Below are 19,298 nucleotides of genomic sequence, written 5' to 3'. Positions count from 1 at the left end.
ATTCCATGCTGCTCCTCAGATTTGAGAGCAGAAATATTCAGCCAAACGCTATATCCAGACACTTACATGAACTTATAAGTAAGACTTGGGACCATTCAAAGCTTTTCTTCAAGGCCGCATAAAAGAGCTATTTGGTCTTTTAACCAAGTCAATCCACTTGAGACGTACAGAAAGCTCACAACAGCCTTGTGTAACTAAGGGCTGGCTGCCACAGTTATCTCGTACATAGAAATATCTTCTGTTTTTTGGCACAATACTTCACTGGGCTCCAGACTAAGCCCATAAGCTAGTTAAAGCAAATAAAGAGTAAGCATGATCGTTCGTATGTGATAAATTTAACAATAGACAAAGATAAATTAGGTCAGCGCGAGATTATTCACCATTTCTGATAGCTACTTTGGATAGATAGTGTGTGGCCACTGACCTCAACGGTATCTCTGAGCCAAGTTACAGGAACGGGGACATTAAAAGAGGAAGGGACAGGACAGGGAGGCATGTCGCATGCTCAGAAATGGAGAACATGGCTCCTTTTACTCTTCAAATGGCACAGGCAATGCAATGCATGGTGGTATTTTGACCCGGTGACGAGACAGAAGAGCAGTTTGATTTGATCTTTGCTTAGAAGGATCTTGGAGGTACAAGGACGGACGCTGCCACAGTAATGGAGGGTCTGCAGTTCCTTTCAGTCAGTTTCTCTCCTTCACTCCTTGTGCTTCTCTTGTGGCCTCGGTGAGTGTCTTAATGATGGCGCTTGGCTGTGACCTAGACAGCAGACATTTTTTAGATTTCACCGGTCATGTTTCCGGTCATGCCCTTTTCCTCTCCTAACATTTTATTAAGGTCACCTTGATTCCTTGGCCTCCTCTGCTCTGGGCTGTTCCTTATATGTGCCAGATTCTGATTGATTACCTCGATGGTGTGGAAAAGTAATTGCCAAGTGTCCAGGGGAGTGGTCCCCATCCTGTTGTTACCTATCTGGCTCACAGCATCCTTTCCCCATTCTCTGCCTCTCTCAATAAATACCTACATCTCTACGGATGCTACCCCCACCCCCATCAGCAGCCACTTTAATACATTTTAGTTTTGAAAATCACGTTTGGAAGTAATTCTTAAATGTAAATCTCCTTGACCCAAAGAATCATGGGAACGGGGGCGGGGGGGGGGTTGTGATGTTTTTAAGTATGGACTTAGCCAGACCCTCAGAAGGTGTCCTCTTTACACAAAGCTAAGTTCTGAAGTCACAGAACTGTATGTCCTTAAACTGAAGGACATTCCACTGCCTTCTCCAACCCAGCAGGAGTCCAGAGTCTTGGTGGGGGTTTCGCAATTCCTAGGTCAGGGCTTTGGAGGCAGGTGGAAGGGCAGATTCCCAGCACCGGGAATTGCAGAGCCTCCGGGCCTTTATGACTAGGCGCAGCCTGTGCTGACGAAGGTGGCGCCTGCAATTCTCCCACCTGGTGTTTTAAAAGGCAGTTGTTTTTTCTAGTCCCCCAAGGGGCTTGGGTGGGATCATGAGGTGGGAGGCCTGGTGGATTTTATCTGTAGAGTTCGGGCTGTTTGTGAGTACCTGAAGCTAAGCATTTGGACATTTCATTAAATTCTTCAACTGCCTGAAAGAAATGCCATGGGGAAGTGAGGGATCTGTACTGACTTGAAAAAACAGTGGCCAAGTAAGAGAGACAAGCGTTTAACCTTGAGAAACTAAAATAAATAAAGGGGTTAAAAATTCCTTCGGGAATATAGTCGATAATATAGTTTTATGCCGTGAGAAGCAAGTATTGACTGGAGGGCCCGAAATACTGAATTTTCTAGAAAAACACTGATGTTTAAGAGCTATATTACCTTTCAGGGGGGTGATATACTTCCTTATTCCTTTTGTAACAAACTCCGGAGCCACTGAGGACTTTTCTGTAAGGGAGACCATGGGGAGCCGCCCCAGACATCGTCCTGAAACATTTTTAACTAGGTATTGAAAAACCTTGTCCATTGTACTAAACCTAACATCTAATCCAAGATAATCGAGCACCCCTCCACCAAGAGGTAGGCTACCTAAATTTCATTGCAAATCGGCAGTTCTAAGAGTGCAATTAAGTCTTATAATTAAAGCTAGCAAATTAATTTTAGCTTTTATTTGACTATTTTCCATTTGTCTTCTCTTCGGTAACTACGAAAACCAAATCCAAGGTAAAATTCTGCATATTAAAAAAAAGACAAGTTTTAAGGGAAGTAACTATCAGTTGGAAATGACCGGGTGTTCCCAAGGAGACTGCAAGGCCGTTTGCTCTGTTTTGTTCTGTTTTAACCTTGTAAGTGTAGGCTGAGTGACAGCTCCTTGGTACTTTGTGGATTGGGGTCTGTAGGTCTCTACTGTGTCAGGTTAAAGCTGTGATGGGCTTGGGCCCTGACCTTACACAAGCAACAGGGAAACTAAAGAAAAGACAGGCGGGGGGGGGGGGGGGGGGGGCTTTCTTGATCCTCTCTTGCTCTTGCCTTCCTGCCTCCACTTTCCTCACATTCCCCCCCCCCACTCCACGTGCTCATGGCCGGCCTCTAGTTCTCTGCTTCTCTCTCTCTCTCTCTCTCTCTCTCTCTCTCTCTCTGCCCCTACTACCCTCTTAACTCCCCTCCCCATGCCCTGAATAAACTCTATTTTGTACCTTAAAAAGAAAGAAGAAAAGAAAAGGGGGAAAAATGTGGCTGGAGAGATGACTCAGCACTGACTGCCCCTCAGGAGGTTCTGGGTTCAAATCCCAGCAACCACATGGTGGCTCACAACCATCTGTAATGAGATCAGATGCCCTCCTCTGGTGTGTCTGAGGACAGCGACAGTGTACTCAGATAAAAAATAAATTAAAAAAAAAATCTTTAAAGAAAAGAAAAAAAAATCAGATGGAGAATTTTTCTTCCTTTATATATCATATAGAATATTCTGTTGATTTTAATTAAAATGAGGGTTTTCACCTTTAAATCCTTATCAGGGTCTCCAGGCTCGGTAGAACCCTCCCTTACTTGTAGGTCCAAGCCCTCATTTTAAAAGAAAAAAAATAAAAGAAGGTTGTAAGGTTGTGTCCATATCAACTTTACTAAAATAATTGGCAAATTTCCCAGATGATGTAACTACGGCTTGCTACTAAATTTCATCATATTTTAAAAGACATTTCACACCCGAAGGCCTTCTCTGAGCTTCCCCAGCTCTCTAGTAGATTCTGTCTTTATGTAAATCATTTTGGTTTCTAAGTCTTCTAGTACGAAGCAACATAATCGGTTGATAATCATCCACCTTACTGACTTATTCCTCAGGGGAGCCAACCTTGTAAATTACCTTGAAACAGTTGCACAAATAACGAATAATTGTGCACGCCTCCAAATCATTTATTTACTAATGTGGAGAGTATTACCTCTGCTTCCTTAAAGAATGAAGTTTGGGCAATGACTAATTTGCACAATTTTCTATTTAGATGCTGGTAATTAATGTCAATAAAATTGGGGAATAATTAATGCTGATAATTCAGAGAATTACAGTTTTCCTTAGCTTTCCATATAATGCAGCAGTTTACATATTATAACCTTTCTGTAAGTCCATTAATAACTTAATTACCCTAAATAGTCTTATGGCTTTACAAAGGGCCTTTCTTGGAAGGATTATAGGTGCCCGGTTTGAAGTCCACCCCACTCTCCTGTCCAGTTGCTTTTAGTGGCCTGTTTTCTTCAAACATGGGCATGTTCCCACAGCCCCCTCTGCTTTCTCTTCATCATGGCCCCAGGATTGTAAGTTGGAAGCGTATTTATTATTCAGTATGCCAGCAACAGCACTCTGATGAGCACCTCTCTACCGTGGGTAGCACACGAGCCCTCCCATAGACCAGGTGGACTGGAATTTGCTGACTATCTCAGGCTGTCCTTGAACCCACAATCCCCCCACTTTAACTTCCCACTTGTGCACACAGATATGTACCCTACAAGTAGCTCAGCTTTTTTTGTTTGTTTGTTTGTTTTTTGTTCTCTAACCTGTTTGCACAAGTGAGCCCTTTTTATATAACTCATCTAAGGTTTCATTGGCAGGCTTAGGGGAGCATGAACTCACTCAGACTTAGCCAGAGGCAGTGTTGGTTGTTTTAAATCCTCAGACTGAGTCACGTATACATATGGCTTTCTCACATACCTTTCCCAGATGTCTTCTAAGTGTATCTGTTCCTCAACCAACAATTGCTCATCACCCATCCAAGACCATTGTGACGGTAAACGTTTGACAGTGTAGCCAAAGAAAAGTTCCAGGAAATGACAGGCATGGGTTGACTTTGACCTGATTTTAAAAAATTTTATTGAAGAACGTGCTGTGGGGCCCAACGAGGGTGTGGGGTTCCAGAGGCCTTATCCAAACACTAGTTTTGAGTTTAGGGTACCTCTTGTCTACAGCTTTTGGAAAATCGGTGTTTTTGACTCGGCAGTACCTAACCCAGAACACTTCGAATCTGGCTTTTCCCCTCCTTTCCTTGCAGATTTTGCTGACGTGTAATCGGGTTACGTATTTCGTATTTAGGCATCTGTGTGCCTGGAGGTGACTGAGAATAAGGAAGTGTGGTTCAGAAATGTAGGGAAAAGTGTTAGAACCGGTTCCAACTCAGACGAGAGCTTGGTTAGTTAGGCCCAAGGAGCTGAAATGAGCCTCCTCTCCCCCCTCCTCTGCGGGGCACATATAATTGCATTCTGACTTGTATAATAAAAGTCTTGGGCTTTTCCATTGTGGAATGCACAGCTGGACCCTTTATGGCTTCTAAATCAATTCTTTTACATTCCTGAAGAAATCCAACATAAATATATTCTGTTAACTTCTGAACAAACCAACCAACCAAAAGAAACATCCCCTAAACCTCATAAGCATAGCTAAAACCTAATAGCAGAGAGGCTATAACTATTGGAGTAAATTATTAAATAATTTCCTTCACTTGGGTAAGAGTGGATATTTGTTATTTCCTTAACAATATTTTAAATGGGACTTACTATTATTATTATTTTTAATCACTCAAAGACATTTAGAAAAGATAATGAGTTTAGGCTAGGGATGCTTCTTTAATCCTAGCACTCAGCTGAGGCAGGTAGATCTCTATGAGTTGGGAGCTAGCCTGATCTACATAATAAGCAAGAACCTGTTCAAACAAACAAAACCACTTTAAAGAGTATTCAGGTAGCAGGGGCCACTTTTCACTTCTTTCATTATGTACTTTTTCTTTCTTTTATGTGTATTGTGTACATGTAGGTGGACCTGTGTAAGAGAAAGGGGTGCATATGTACATGTGTGTTCAGGCACATGACTGACGTGAAATATCTTTTTAATTGCTTCCTGTCTTATGTTGAGACAGGGTGTTCCTTAGAACTGGGTGCTTAGTGTACAGTAAGCCGATTTCTTTCACACATTCCTAGTCTTCACCCCAGGCCTCCAAGCCTTGAATTCCAGGAAGACTGACACTGACAGGAAGATCTGAACTCTGACCTGCATACTTCCATGACAAACACTTAACTCACCAAGCCATCTATCTCCCCAGCCCTGCATCTGGAACATAGAAATTTTGCCTGTCAGGAGTGATTTAGATGAGGGGTTTTCACCTCTTTGTCTTTGAGGGATCCTGGACACATTTTAGGACTTCATGTGAGGATAAGAAGCCAAAGGAGGCAGGATTCCCAGCTCCTTTGTTCGTTGTTGGTGCACCAGAATTCTCTGTTATGATTTTAGCTAAAGAATTGCAGAGCTAAAGAGAAATAAAACACATGGACACTCCTTTATCCATTGAAAAGGTTGACTCTGGGCTTTGTTCCACCTAGAATCTAACCTGTATATTTTCATAAACTAATAAAAATGTTTTATACATCTACATGTTGATACATGTGTACCTGTTACCTGAGTCTTTGCAAGTATCTCATTTCTGCATATATTCATTCAAAAACGATTCCATGTTTCTTTCCTCTTAAAGTTGTTAACAAACTAGGATGGTTCTTACTAATAAGGCAATTTGGAGCAATGGATGACATGTGCAGAAAAATAAAATGGCAGCCAGCATGTCTGAATGCATACTAAGTGGTCTTATTATCACCTAATTTGGAAATGCTTAGAGAGTGATTTTTATTTTCTGTACTGGGTGCATGTTCCCATATGTGGGTACATGAAGACTGCATGTGTGTGTGGAAGACTCAAGGGCATTACACGGAATGTTTCTTGGAAACTCTACCTTGTTCAGGGAGGGAGAGGCTCTCAGTCAAAACCGGAAGAAGCTGATCGCTAAACTAATTACCCCCGCCTCTCCAGGGGGAGCCCCTTGTCTCTGTCCCCCTAGAGCTGGAATTATGGCAGACTGACACCCACCTTGCATTTATGTGGGTGCTGGGAATCTGAATTCTGATATTGTACTTGTCCAGCAAGTGACAAATCCACTGAGCTATCTCCCCAGACTCCAAAGACGAGGTTTCTAAGGTGTTATTTTTTAATTAAAATATTTCAACATTTAATACGTTCATATGGAATCTTTTACTAAGAGTAATATGTATCTATCTGCTCTATGCATTTTTTAAAAAAGGGCCAGTGAGATGATTTAGTAGAAACATATTTGCTGCCAAGCATAAATAACCTTTGTTCAATCCTTATGACCCACTATCCATGGTGGAAGGAGAAACTGGCATATGCAGGTTAACTTCTGACCAAACCCATGTGACAGCACACATGTAGGGCCACAAACACACACAGACACACTTTTTGTAAGTAATATATATCTGCTGTAGCAAAGACAACTACAGGCTCATTGAGTTCTGCCCCCACCCCAATGGGCTTTGTTTCTCATATAGGGGGCAGATTTCTCTCTCTGTCTCTGTGTCTCTGTCTCTATCTCTCTGTCTCTCTTTCTCTCTCTCTCTCTCTCTCTCTCTCTCTCTCTCTCTCTCTCTGTGTGTGTGTGTGTGTGTGTGTATGTGTGTCAGGGTACAGATAGTTTTCTGACTGCTTAAGACATACTAAAGAAGCCAGAAATTGAATTTGCTGATGGCTATAAAGAAATATTGAGGTGTGTGTTACAGATCTGTGTCTTGGGAGGTCATCTGTCAGCAGTGGGTTGTAAGGGAGGAAGAATGTGGCTGAAGAAATACATCAGACCTGTCAGAGGCTCCAAGGGAGACATGAGGATGTAGAAGAAGGAACAGATTTAACAAAAGCTGAGAAATGTCCCAAGATCCCAGTGATTGACTTTGGGGACAGAAAGAGAAAGGTCAGGGGGTGGGAGGCTCAAAATTCTTACTAGTCCAGGAAGGGAAATGGCCTGTTTTTGGCGTGAAGATAGTATGTTTGGTGAATATAGGTGTTAATATGCCTTCAAAGTAGTTCCCACAAGCCAGTGGCAATAGTATGATGTGGTGACACGTGTACACATGTTGACACATACATGTCTACATAGATACATACCTGCTTCATGATATTGACTTAGTCTGAGATTGCACACACATCAGCAATTTAATTGTTGGCATCCCTGTGTTTATACTTTTAGCCACTGTTACCAGTGTGTGATTTTCAAACTCTAAAGCTCTTTCCATAGTAAGAAAATGGAAAAATTAATCAGACCCGTGTCTTAGACTCATGATGGGGTTTTATGAGGACATGTCATAAGAATTTGTCTTCTTTGGTCTTCAATTTCCTCATGTCTAAACTCTAGGAAGGGAAGCAGAAACAGAGCCTTTTGTCTGAGTGGTACCTCTCCAAGCAGATTTCCATCTTAATGTGTCTTGGTCTCTGTTTACCAGTGTGCAAACACATTTTCACTCACTAACGTCAATTATTTCTAGGAACTTGCCACAGCAGACTCAGATTCCTCAACAGCAGACTACAGGTGAGTACCAAGATTCAATGTTTATGGGTGAAGCTGCTATAGGAAAGGATCATCATAGCACTCTATAATTGATGACACTTTTGTCTTTATCAAGGAAGGCAAAACAGTTGTATCCTTCCTTAATTAGGACTGAGAAGCTGAGAATAATTGCTTAGACTATTGTATAAATTGGCTTCAGAACGACAAACAAAGGGTAAATGATCTTAAAGCAGCAGCGTCTGCGGAGGTCTTGTCTAATTAGGAAAGACTGAATTCAACTCCCTTTCTACATGGGAACTCCCTATTCTTCCCCTCGGTATAAAAGGGTTTTAGCTTAGATGGGTCCAGGATTTGTCTCAGTAAGTGAGCAGGTTGAAACTGACTCTCACAAAGGGCAACCATTGTGACTAATCGCTGAGCCTTCAGAGCGATCAATGAGAAATGGTTGGCCTGGTTTTGAAAGCTGCCATTAGAATATGACCAGTGAGGACAAGATGGTGGACAAATCTCCCCGGGCTGTTCTGTGTCCCCAAGACTTGCTTTCTTTAAGTTCATTTCTTTCAAGTGCCCCTAAAAATTTTCCTCAGCCAATTATTTCCTTCATTCTTAACTTATTCACGATTGTCTACTAATTAGTGGTTGGTTCCTAGTTCTAATTGCCAGGCAACCAGTAATGCCTTTGTTCCTCTTTTGGAAAGCAAGAGAAGTTCTAAAAATGTAAGTTGAGTGTGGAATTCTAACTATGAATAGTGTCTTTGTAGTGGGAAAAAGCCATTAAGTGAGTCTCCAAAAAAAAAAAAAAAAAAAAAAAGCCAGCCACATGTAGAAATGTATTGGATGTTTTCATTCAGAATTATCTCCTCTATTACTGCTTTCGGGAACTTAAGGAGATTTTCGTTTGACAACTTTTCAAAGATTTGAGGCAAGTATAATAAAGTTTTTTTCATCAGATTTTAATTATACGACGATGTTTATCAGAATTGTTCCCAGGGTTTTGATTGCTTCGTTTAATTAAATGCTAATGTGATTCGAGTAGACCGGTCAATATATTGATGGGTGGTGCGCATCTCTAAGCATCCAGAAGATTGATGAAGAAACAAACTTAGTTATAAATATTCGTCACTGAAAGAGGAAAACTTTCAAATTCTGATCTTTAGTTCCATGCCCATCTTTTTAAAGAGGAAAAAAAAATTAAAGGGACACGACTGTGACAAAGGTGATGTAGCACCTTCCTCTCTAACCACAGAGGTCTGTCTCTTCTGAGATGTCAGTTTTCTGCTTCTTGCTCACGAGGCGTGCAATGAGTAGAAGTCACAGAATGTCTAGGAAAATTGTAAATATTTTTTTCAGACTTGTGAAAATCTAGAATTGTAACTTGTTGCCTACTAGGAGAATAGACATCTTGAATAGGTGCTGTTTGGGGTGGTGTCCGTAGAGGATGGTACCTGTTTGGTACGTTGGGTTGCTCTGCGCAGTACTAAGCAGCTGTCCCTGATAGAAGGTGTGCTAACAGAAGGAACACAGAGCCAAGTATACCCAATTCAAAAGGGCTTCCCCTTAGAGGTCTTTTGGCAGCTCAACCTCATTTTTCTAAAGAAAAAAAATGGGGAGCAGTCATTCTGGTTGGAATATTTTATTTTTCTGGTTAGGACTGACCTACTACTCTCGTGTTTTCTTAAGTTTTCTGCACTTTGATTCATGTTACAGACTACAGGGTACTATCTCCTCTTGGTGGTTTTGCTGTTACAGTGTTCTCAGTGAGCCTCTCAAGGATCTGAGTGCTAAAGGGGGAGACCACCGTAGCATTCTGTGCAACTGTGAGAGATTATTCTTTCTGCCTCCCAAACATGTAACATGGAGTGAGCTAAGGGACAGTTAGAGACTTCATTCTCCCTGTGTTCCTTTACATTAAAATGATAGGTTTTTTTTGTTTTTTTTTTTTTTGTTGTTGTTGTTGTTGTTTTTCTGGGCTTCCAGTTCATTCTGTTGCAGCTGCAAATTCGTGGATTTGGGGCCCATTGTGCATTTTCAAGAGTGCCTTTGAGGTGTCCTTCTTGTCATCCTGTTCATCTTAGCTCAGCTTGGAAGGGCTGATCTCTGCATGATTACTATGAAGCCGTGATGGACATTTTTCTTTAGAAGGGTGACCGGGCCCTCAGGTCCTCTCTTGGAGCAAGTCATTTTATTCGTAGCTGCCTATGTGGACTCTCTCAGCCAAGAGCTGATTTGCAGCCTGTTTCACGCAGTTAGCTGTTTTCTTTTAAATTCCCATCAAAAGTTTAGCAGGAGAACTCGCTGGCGATGCTGTACTGCTGGGCTGGAGCTCTGGCTGGGATAATCGGGCAGTTAAGGGCAAACAGTAGCCCTGCCTTCTGGACTAGGTCCAGGGCTTGATGCTTTTTCAGGTTCTCAAGTTCTCGCTGCCCTTCTAACACACATGGTATTTCTGGAGCCACCGTTAAAAGGTGAAGTCATACATCCCTCAGTCAACTTCACTCTGCTTGTGTATTAGAAGAGGTTTTAGTTCCTTCCTTCTAAAACCAAACGCAAGAAAATAATGCAGAGTGATTATTATTTTAACTTAAGATGGTAGAAAAGTTCTCCTTGCAATCTAGATTTTATATATGTATGTATGACATGTGTTCTACATGATACATATGGTGTGGTATAAGATGCATATGATATGATACATATATGTATATGCCCTATGTACAACATAAAGCAGAAGTAAGTCTGTTTAGGTCAAGGCAGGGAACTAGTGGTATGAAGAGGACCAGACCAAAGGAAAGGAGAAATAAAATACAGGTGATAAAATACAACTATGTGCAAAATCCAAAATACACATGAATGAAGACATAACCCCATCCACCATTTTGTATGTTAACTAGAACATTTAGTAATTATGTAATATAAACATTGTACACATTTTAAAAAGAGAGACTGTCTTGTACAAAGTCTTATGTTCAAGATCCAAAGGTGCCATATCCTGCCTAACTCACGTCCATGCTGTCATCCTGGCCGTAGGTAAATGGTATCCCTGAAGAGAGGAAGCTGACGGAAGCAATGAGTTTATAATCAGCAGCACGGCGGTCCTGCCTCACCCCCTCACTTCCAATAATGCATGAGCTTTCCTGACATCAGTTGTGCATGCCGACTGTGTTAAGTACATACCAAATATTACCATGTATCTCTCATTTACTAATGTATTGTTTTTGTACTTAAAGCTTTTTTGGAAATTTATAAGACATCAATGAACTTTATATTTGTTACAATAAAAAGTGAACTTTAAAATAAATATTAATGAAGCCTAATGTGTGTGTGTGTGTGGTAATATTTTCTTCAGAAATGTATTCGGTTGCCTCCTGTGTGATAGAATCCATTAGTCACTAGGAACAGGGTCATTCAACAGGATTTTTATTAAGTGCTTCTTATGAATTGTATTCCAAGTGAGCAACCCATTTAAATAATGCTTTAACTCCTGTAGACTGTAGAGCCTCTTGATTGATTGTATTTTATAGAGTACTTTAGAGTGAGTGAGTGTGTGTGTGTGTGTGTGTGTGTGTGTGTGTGTGTGTGTGTTTGACAGAGCTAAGAACACACCCAGTTTATGTGGGGCATCCCAGGGTATATGTTTGGCCTTATAATTGCATGTTTACAAGCCAGAGTCTGTCCCATAGAGAGAGAACAGTTACTAACAGGGCTGTCAATCAGCCACGCAGTGTCCACCAGGGGAAATTTCATGTTTCAGGGTTGGTGTTTTCCTTATCCAGTGTTCTTCTGTTTCATGACGCCAACACTGTTGGGTCATCGTGGATACCAGCTACTGGCTCTTTCAAAGAAGGTAACTGTACTGGCTGGTTTTGAGTCAACTTGACAAGCTGGAGTTATCACAGAGAAAGGCGCCTCAGTTGAGGAAATGCCTCCATGAGATCCAGCTGTAAGGCATTTCTCAACTAGTGAAAAAGGGGGGGACCCCAGCCCTTTGTGGGTGCTGCCATCCCTGGGCTGGTAGACCTGGGTTCTATAAGAAAGCAGGCTGAGCAAGCCAAGGGAAGCAAGCCAGTAAGTGACATCCCTCCATGGCCTCTGCATCAGCTCCTGCTTCCTGACCTGCTTGAGTTCCAGTCCTGACTTCCTCTGGTGATGAACAGCAATGTGGAAGTGTAAGCTGAATAAACCCTTTCCTCCCCAACTTGCTTCTTGGTCATGATGTTTTATGTAGGAATAGAAACCCTGACTAAGACAATATTCTTACAGAAGACCTTTAGAAAATTAATATTAGTAAGTGAGCTAAGTTAAAGATAAGGTAAGCGCATGTAATATTTTCCAAATAATTCCTTGTCACTTTAGACCATTCTTTTCCAGATCCTGCATCTTTAGTTATTAAAAGAGTTGCTATAGTTTTTAAGTTTAGTTGTTAGTCGGCTTGTAGTGTTTAGTCTGACAATCAGATTTAACTGCCTTTAAATGAAATATACCTGCTCATTTGGAGAAACACTTCTAAGTGACAGATATCCCACAGGGACTCTTCAGTGTTTCCAGGGATTAGCCTGGAATGAAAGTTTGAACCGACTGAGTCATAGTATCTTGTTCCTCTGAAGCCATGTGTCATGTGACACAAGTCAATCAGAGCCCTCTGAAATTTTGAGGTCTATCTTTGTAAGATGCTAAGCTGAGAAGCTAGGGGTCAAGGGTCAATATGGCTGTAGTCACAGAAGCTTCCAGCTTTACCTGGGGATTGACAAATTTTAAAACATTTCGTTTCTCTATTCTGGGCAAGTTTCTGGTTTACCTGGTAGTCAGATGTCACACACACAAGTATATATATATATATTTATGGCACTTCAAAATCCAAAGTGTTCTTCTCTTTATTGTAAACAACACATCATCTTCCATGTAGAGGGAATGTTTAATCATGTCACTGAAGCACCTCCCTGTTCTCATCCGGATTTCCTAGGACTTACTTTATAGGTGTATGTTGGTTCCTGTTTTTGTAATTTTTTGTTTAATTGTATACAACATCTTCCTGTGTAACTGGCCTGGTTCTCACAATTCTCCTGCCTCAGCCTCTCAAGGACCAGGATTACAGGCATGCAGTAATATGCCATGATACTCTATTTCTCAACGATAGGTCTCTCTTTTTTCTAAGACAGCCAGGCCACTGTCATTTGCTGTTCCTTCGGAGTGAGCAGATGGCAATCAGAAGCATATTTTGTTAGGCTCACATCCTAAGGAAAGAATAATTGTTCAGGCTCTAGAGGTTGGGGCTGTGGCATAGAGACAGGCTTAAACTGCTCGTCCTGCTGGTAAAATCCAAGTGTTCTGCTCACAAAGTAAGCAGGACGAGGGTAGGGTATAGTTGACAAAGAATTGTGGGTCGCGAGGCAGTAAGATTCCTCATTTGTAAGCAGCAATGGAGGGATTTAGAAAATGCAGCTGGGAACAACACTGACCTTTGCACTGACCCTTGTCAACAACCTTAAGCTCTAAATGTCTACCTGAAAAAGTAGTCTTCTCTCTGGTGTAAAACTCAGTGATAAAATCCAGCAGTCTCCCTTTAGTTGCTAATACCCTAATGGCCCTTGTTTGAGTGAGTTTTTTTTTTTTTTCTTTTTCTTTCTTTTTTTTTTTTTTCTTTTTTTTTAAAGTGGGTATTCTTCCATAAACTAAAGGTCTCTTTACATTCTTGTAGTAAGGAAGTAGTGGAATAGTGGGTTTGGAGTCCCGAAAAGTGAACTTAGAATACCTTTTCCATTGGCTACAATAAAGCCTTATCCCAAAACTGGTGTTCTACACTTGTAGAGATTTAATTTAACTTGGACTTAGAGTCCAGATATCCGAAGACAGTATGTATCCTCTGTCCTCAGGTATAGTCATCATGTAAGAGGCTAATTCTTTTTGAGGAAGGCTCTTCTTGGTTCAGTGATGTACCTGTGGTTGTGAGATTTCCCGTCATCCCACAGATTCCCTGTCTATGGAACATGACCCATGAACATACTGACCTCCTAACACTGTTTCTCACCAAACCTCTGACTTTGTTTCTGAACCCATTGCTTCTTTATGGACACTGGCTACTGCATAATTAGTAGGCTTTGACACTGAACAATAAGGAATTGTTAACAGTAGTTAGAGGGACCACATGTGCTAAGAAAACTAGAAACTTCAAGGCAGCTTATGCTAGAATGTTCATTAAAAATTTCACATCTTGCCGAGGTGGGGAATACCCAGGGGGCTCCCACCCACTCAGAGGAGAAGGGAAAGGGGTGTGGGGTTGGGGGAGTGACTGGGAACGGGATCCAGATGTAAAGTGAATAAATAAAAAATTTTTTAAAGAATTTAAAACACCACACACACACACACACACACACACACACAAATTTCACATCTGCAGATCTGCCCTGACAATAATGAAGAAGTCTGGGCAAATGTGTTAAGGCTGATTTTGGAGCTCAGAGAATACTTATAAGCCAATACCTTCAAGTACAGCCAAAGCAAGAAGCCATGTAGCCCTGGGGATGCCCACTCCATGATTTAAACTAACTCTTTGTGGTTTTGACCATGCCAATGGAGAGGAAGGATGACATTTTTAAAAAAAAGTATCCCACGATGGATATGCATGTGAATACTTTTGCTAGAACATGCTTGCCATTTGCTTCTTGTTTTGTAATGGCCAATAAGTTCATTGGAGTTAGTCAATGTTTTTAGACACAATGTTTTTAGACAGGTGAGCCTGACTAGACACCAACCCTCCTCATGTTGCTGTACTTTCTAGTGGGAAAGGCAGGTGCTGATCAACTAGCCGTACGCATGAGGGCCAAAGTGCTCATGCTGACCGTATGTGGGGAAATAATTGGTTCTGTGGAACGTGCTTGTCTCCAGAGTTCTTCATCAGCTCTGCAAGGAAGGAGCCACTTCCATAAGGAAGTTCATGGTGACGTGAAAGAGCTTTCAGAACCTCATGGTGAAGAGAGACAAAGGGGGCCTGAAGCACAAAGGTGTCTAATCTGTGCACGTTTAGCAGAAGACATTGCACTGGGCTCTGTCAGAGACTCAAGTGTTGCTCGTGTGAGAAACAAGCAAGAGATGCTGGTGAGATGTGGGGCAGACCCACAAGGTCTCTGGGACTGAGTTCTGTGTGAACTTATGGGCAGAAAAATAAAACCCGAAGGGTTTTTTAAAGGTGTTGATGTCATATACTGCATTCCTATGTACTTAGTCTAACAATAGTGTGGCAAGAACTGGGCAGGGCGGGTGTGAATAGAACAGTTGGGTCTGTTAGACATACAATTGGAGAAATAATAGCATCAGCTATGTACAAGAGTGGGGAGGGGCTCAAGAGCTACTTGGGAAGTGAAGGGCAGCAGCTGGCACACCTGTAATTTGGAAAATGTGGTACGAACAGGAAGGGGCCAGTTGCGACAGATGACACAGGGCAGTAAGCAGGACTGAGGAAACAAATGTGGGTTCTGTCTTATGCATCGTGGACCTGAGGTTCAGTTTTCAGAAAACCAAAAGCAGCCGGCGAGTTGGTGTTTGAATAGAAAGGTCAGCAGAGCCGTGGAACTGTGCTGTGGATGGGGCCGGATGGCTGAGGTGGTTTTTAATGCAGTGGGAATATACGGACACCCCGTTCTCTGTGCCACCGCTCCCAGGGTAGTATTCCATTTCTCCAAGAGAAGAGGATGCACGTGCCTGGTGAATGTTTTCCAAAAGGTAACAACACAGCTGCCTGGAAAAGCCAGTTAAAGGAAAACTAACTGTTTCTCCTGAAGGGGATGAAATCTCCGTCTGGGGGGAAGAGACTTCACATTCCAAGCTATCCAAACAGTAAAAAGCTGACACAGTAGATAGGGTTCATCTGTCACAGTCACCTGAGAATCACCTCATAGTATGTCACTGTCACCTGAGTATCACCTAATAGCACAGCTGGCTGTCCTTACTCCATGCTGAGGAGACAGGGTGGGATAATTGTCCTTTTAATTGAGATGGGGGTCATTTTAAATTTGACTATTTCTAAAAATTAAAATATTTTCAACTTAAATACTTGATGTCTGATGAGACAATGTTCGTTTTTTGGTTTTTGGTTTTTTCTTTTTGTTTTGTTTTTTTTTTTTTTTTTTTTTTTTGTTTTTCTCTAGCCTGAATTTCCACCGCTAGCACACACTGCTAGCACAGTCCTGAGCCGTTTCCATGTGGTTTGGCTGGGTCGGCCTACCTTTCAGAGATCTGACTTGTCCTCTTCTCCTTTGTAGTCTTTTTTTTTTTTTTTTTTATGATGATGATGGTCAGAACCTAAGTATTTGTTGGTGGTAGTGGTAGGAGAATGGATGTGTAACCTTCCTCTAAAGCCACTATGTGGCTTTTTGTCCCCCATGTGGCTGGCCACCACGCTGCCTTAACTTGCCTTAAACAGCAAGACCTTTTCCCTACTTCTCTCCCTTCTCCGCCTCTGAGCAGCTTCCCTGCCCTGGGGCCTGTCTTTCAAACTTGAATTTTGTTTCCTCTCTGAACACTTAAGCTTTACTTGAATTTCAGTTTTCCCCCTGCCTTTTAATTCTTTGATTGATGGAGAAAATGAACCCATTTCTGAACCCCCAGATAAGCTGAACATTTTACATGTAAATCATGTAGAGATGGCTTGATTAAAAACTGTATCGATTGTTGGTTTTGTTCCAGTGAGTCAGTCTTTTCCTTTCCTTTTCTTTTCCTTTCTTTCTTTTTCTTCATGTCTTTAAATGGAAGTATGTGACTTGCTTTCTTCTTTTGGCTATTATGAATGTGAACCGCCATTTTCAACATGCCCCATCAAGAGGCAGATGTATCCTGTCAAGTACTGTTCATGCTAACGTTGAACAGTTGGTTAAAAATGGGTGTTTTGCAGACTTCTGTACAGTGAAGGTACTGTGGTCTGTATGGCAAAATGTGTGCCTGAGATGAAACAAGAGCAAACATTAAACTTAAAGACATGCAATATAACAACCAGTCTTATCCTTCCCAACTTCTGAGCTTGTAGCTGCCAAGACAGGAATTCCAGATTACTGAAGGCAATGGAGACAAGGCTGAGTGATTGTCATCTCCAACTGAATTCTGAATCAGAAGAAGTACCTCACTGGGACAATTTGTAAAATAAAAATAAGGCCTACCTATCAGATAATAGAACTCAATCAGTAATAAATCCCTGGTTTTGATGCCTAAACAGATAATGTAATAGAATGCTTATTTGTTTTTAAAAGGATTTGCATTTAAGGATTTAGAAGCAGAGGGAAATCATGTCTACAAATCATCCTCAGCTACCTTACAAACTGAATGAAAAATGGATGAACACATCTACATAAAGGCGGCTCGCTAAAACACCAACGTTTGATAAATCCTAGTATATCTGGATTGTTTACTAAATTTAAAGTTTTTGCCCGAGTTAATTTCTTAGCAATAACACCGTGGAGGGCTCACTCAGCAAGTGAAGGTGCCTGCTCTTGAGCCTTAAGGGCTGAGTTTGGCTTCTGGCACCAGGCAGACTAGAAGAAGAGAAACCATTTCCTGAAAGTTGTCCTCTGGCTCTTCCCATGCATGCTGTGGCACATGCACATGCCAAGTTATCTTTAAAAAATAGTAAAAGTCACATTGTGACCACAAAAACCCAAGGTTGGGTTAAAGGACAAGGAATTAATGCAGAGGCAGAAGATCAGCTGTTCTTGTGCTGAGGATGCTGAAGGAATACACAAGTTTGTCATTTGAACATGGGACTGCTAGGATTTTCTGATGAGCTATATCATATGAATTAGGGAACAGAGGACTCATGAGAACTTCCAAAATCATGGCCTCAGTTTGTGAATGTATTTTTGGTTCTTTCACTGAGTTGATGAAGATATAAAGGATAAATGCAGGATTTAGTTTTTTTTTTTTTTTTTGAGCATTTTTTTTTTTTTTTTTAATCAGAAATACGAAATCTTTCTAGGAACAAGAACAGGACAAATATGCCATCATGGGAGTTTTCAATGCCATCTGTCGAAAAGGTTTTTTTTTTTTTTTTTTTTTTTTTTTTGTCAGTTTTCTGACACGAACCTCATGAACTGCAGCAGATGGTCAAATATTAGCTAGCCGTCACGTTGCCTAGGTCAAACAGTGTTCAAAGGTTCTACCATAGATAGAGATAGGGAAGTCCAGGGGTCTTCTCCGGGTGAATGTGTAACATAGCCTGTCTTAAGCAGACCTCCAGAGCAATAAACACATTGGAAAAGTAAACAGGAGTTATCACCCAGCTGACCTCTTAACTCTTGTTGTTATGGTCACTGACAAATTATGCCTCCTTCTTGTGTCCAGATCTCTGAATGTTGAGACCAAGAATTTACAGATCACGACGGCCGTGAAGAGAGAGGAGTCTCGGCTCATTGCTCACGCAACTCCTACTGAGACATCACAGCGCACACAAGTGCTTCATCTTGATAGACGAGAGCCACGGAGTCGACTCTTAAGAGTTTTCTTAGTGAGAAATAAAAATCATCATGTCCCCCTCGTTACACCAGAATGGCTCACAAGCTTGTCAAGTCTACTCTGGGAAATTCTGAATACTTAACATTTAAGATGAAGCAGAGGATATATTGTGTTACTTCTTTCTTCATGGGTACATGGTTATCTGCTGCTATTGTTGAGATGTGAGATGTGAAGAAAAAAAAAAGCTATTCTGAATCTCAGTAGAGTTAAATAACTTTTTGTAGAGTTATATAACTTGTTGAGGGTCTTTGTGAGTCACCACTCTCATTAGAAGACGCTTCTGCTATCAGCTGGATTTCCTCCTCTGCCTTGTGTTGAGTGACCACTAAATGCATTGGCGCGTGTAAATGCTGGCGATGCCTAATTTCTTCCTGAATTAGGCTGGCAGGACGTATTCTCATGGAATGGCAGAGACGGGAGTAACTAAAATGCTCAATGTGGCCATCTCTCACGTCACTCCTTGTGTCACATTTGCGAGTATCTGAACAAGCAAGTCAATTAGCTGAGCCCTAAATTAGGGTGGGGAAAGCATATAAAACTATAGGACAGACTATAAATATAGAGATATTTAGTGACATTATTGATGCAGTCAGTCACTTTACTGGTCAGTGTATTGATCCTAAATATTTATTTCTGGCAAATGCACAAAGGCCCTGTTAAGTCCTTCAAATTCTTCCACAATTGTGGCTAACAATCTTCGTCTACTGAAGTAATATCATACTCTACACTAAGTTCAGATGGGTCCCCTTGGTTGTCTGCTTTTTCTTCAAAACTAAACCAACTTGAGCAAGAACAGCAAAGCTGTCAATTCAAAGGTCTGTGTCTAACAAAACTATCCATTAGACAAAGCAGAGAAATTAAGACATCCCCAGAAAAAGAAAAGCCGAGGGAGTTTAAATCTCAGTAGGTCTGTCTGCTAACAGATGCAGTGGTCCTTCTGGCAGAGATCTACAACAGGAATCT

At 41.4% G+C, this 19,298-nt stretch overlaps 1 protein-coding gene across 4 annotated transcripts in view; it reads left to right on the top strand.

Moving 5' to 3' along the window:
• Positions 1–11,132, top strand: part of SGCE (sarcoglycan epsilon) — a 67,113-nt gene extending 55,981 nt beyond the window's left edge. For all 4 annotated transcript variants that reach the window (XM_080936329.1, XM_080936328.1, XM_080936331.1 and 1 more), the window contains 2 exons: positions 7,822–7,865; positions 10,869–11,132. In XM_080936329.1, coding sequence (XP_080792455.1) covers positions 7,822–7,865; positions 10,869–10,885 — 61 coding nt within the window. In that variant the 3' untranslated portion in view covers positions 10,886–11,132. The remainder of the gene's footprint in view (positions 1–7,821; positions 7,866–10,868) is intronic.
• Positions 11,133–19,298: the final 8,166 nt, after the last annotated feature.

The sequence above is a fragment of the Micromys minutus genome (genome assembly GCF_963924665.1).
Source record: "Micromys minutus genome assembly, chromosome: 23".
Classification (NCBI taxonomy): Eukaryota; Metazoa; Chordata; class Mammalia; order Rodentia; family Muridae; genus Micromys; species Micromys minutus.
The sequence above is the reverse complement of the archived record's forward strand: the minus strand, read 5'-3'. Positions and strand labels throughout refer to the sequence as shown.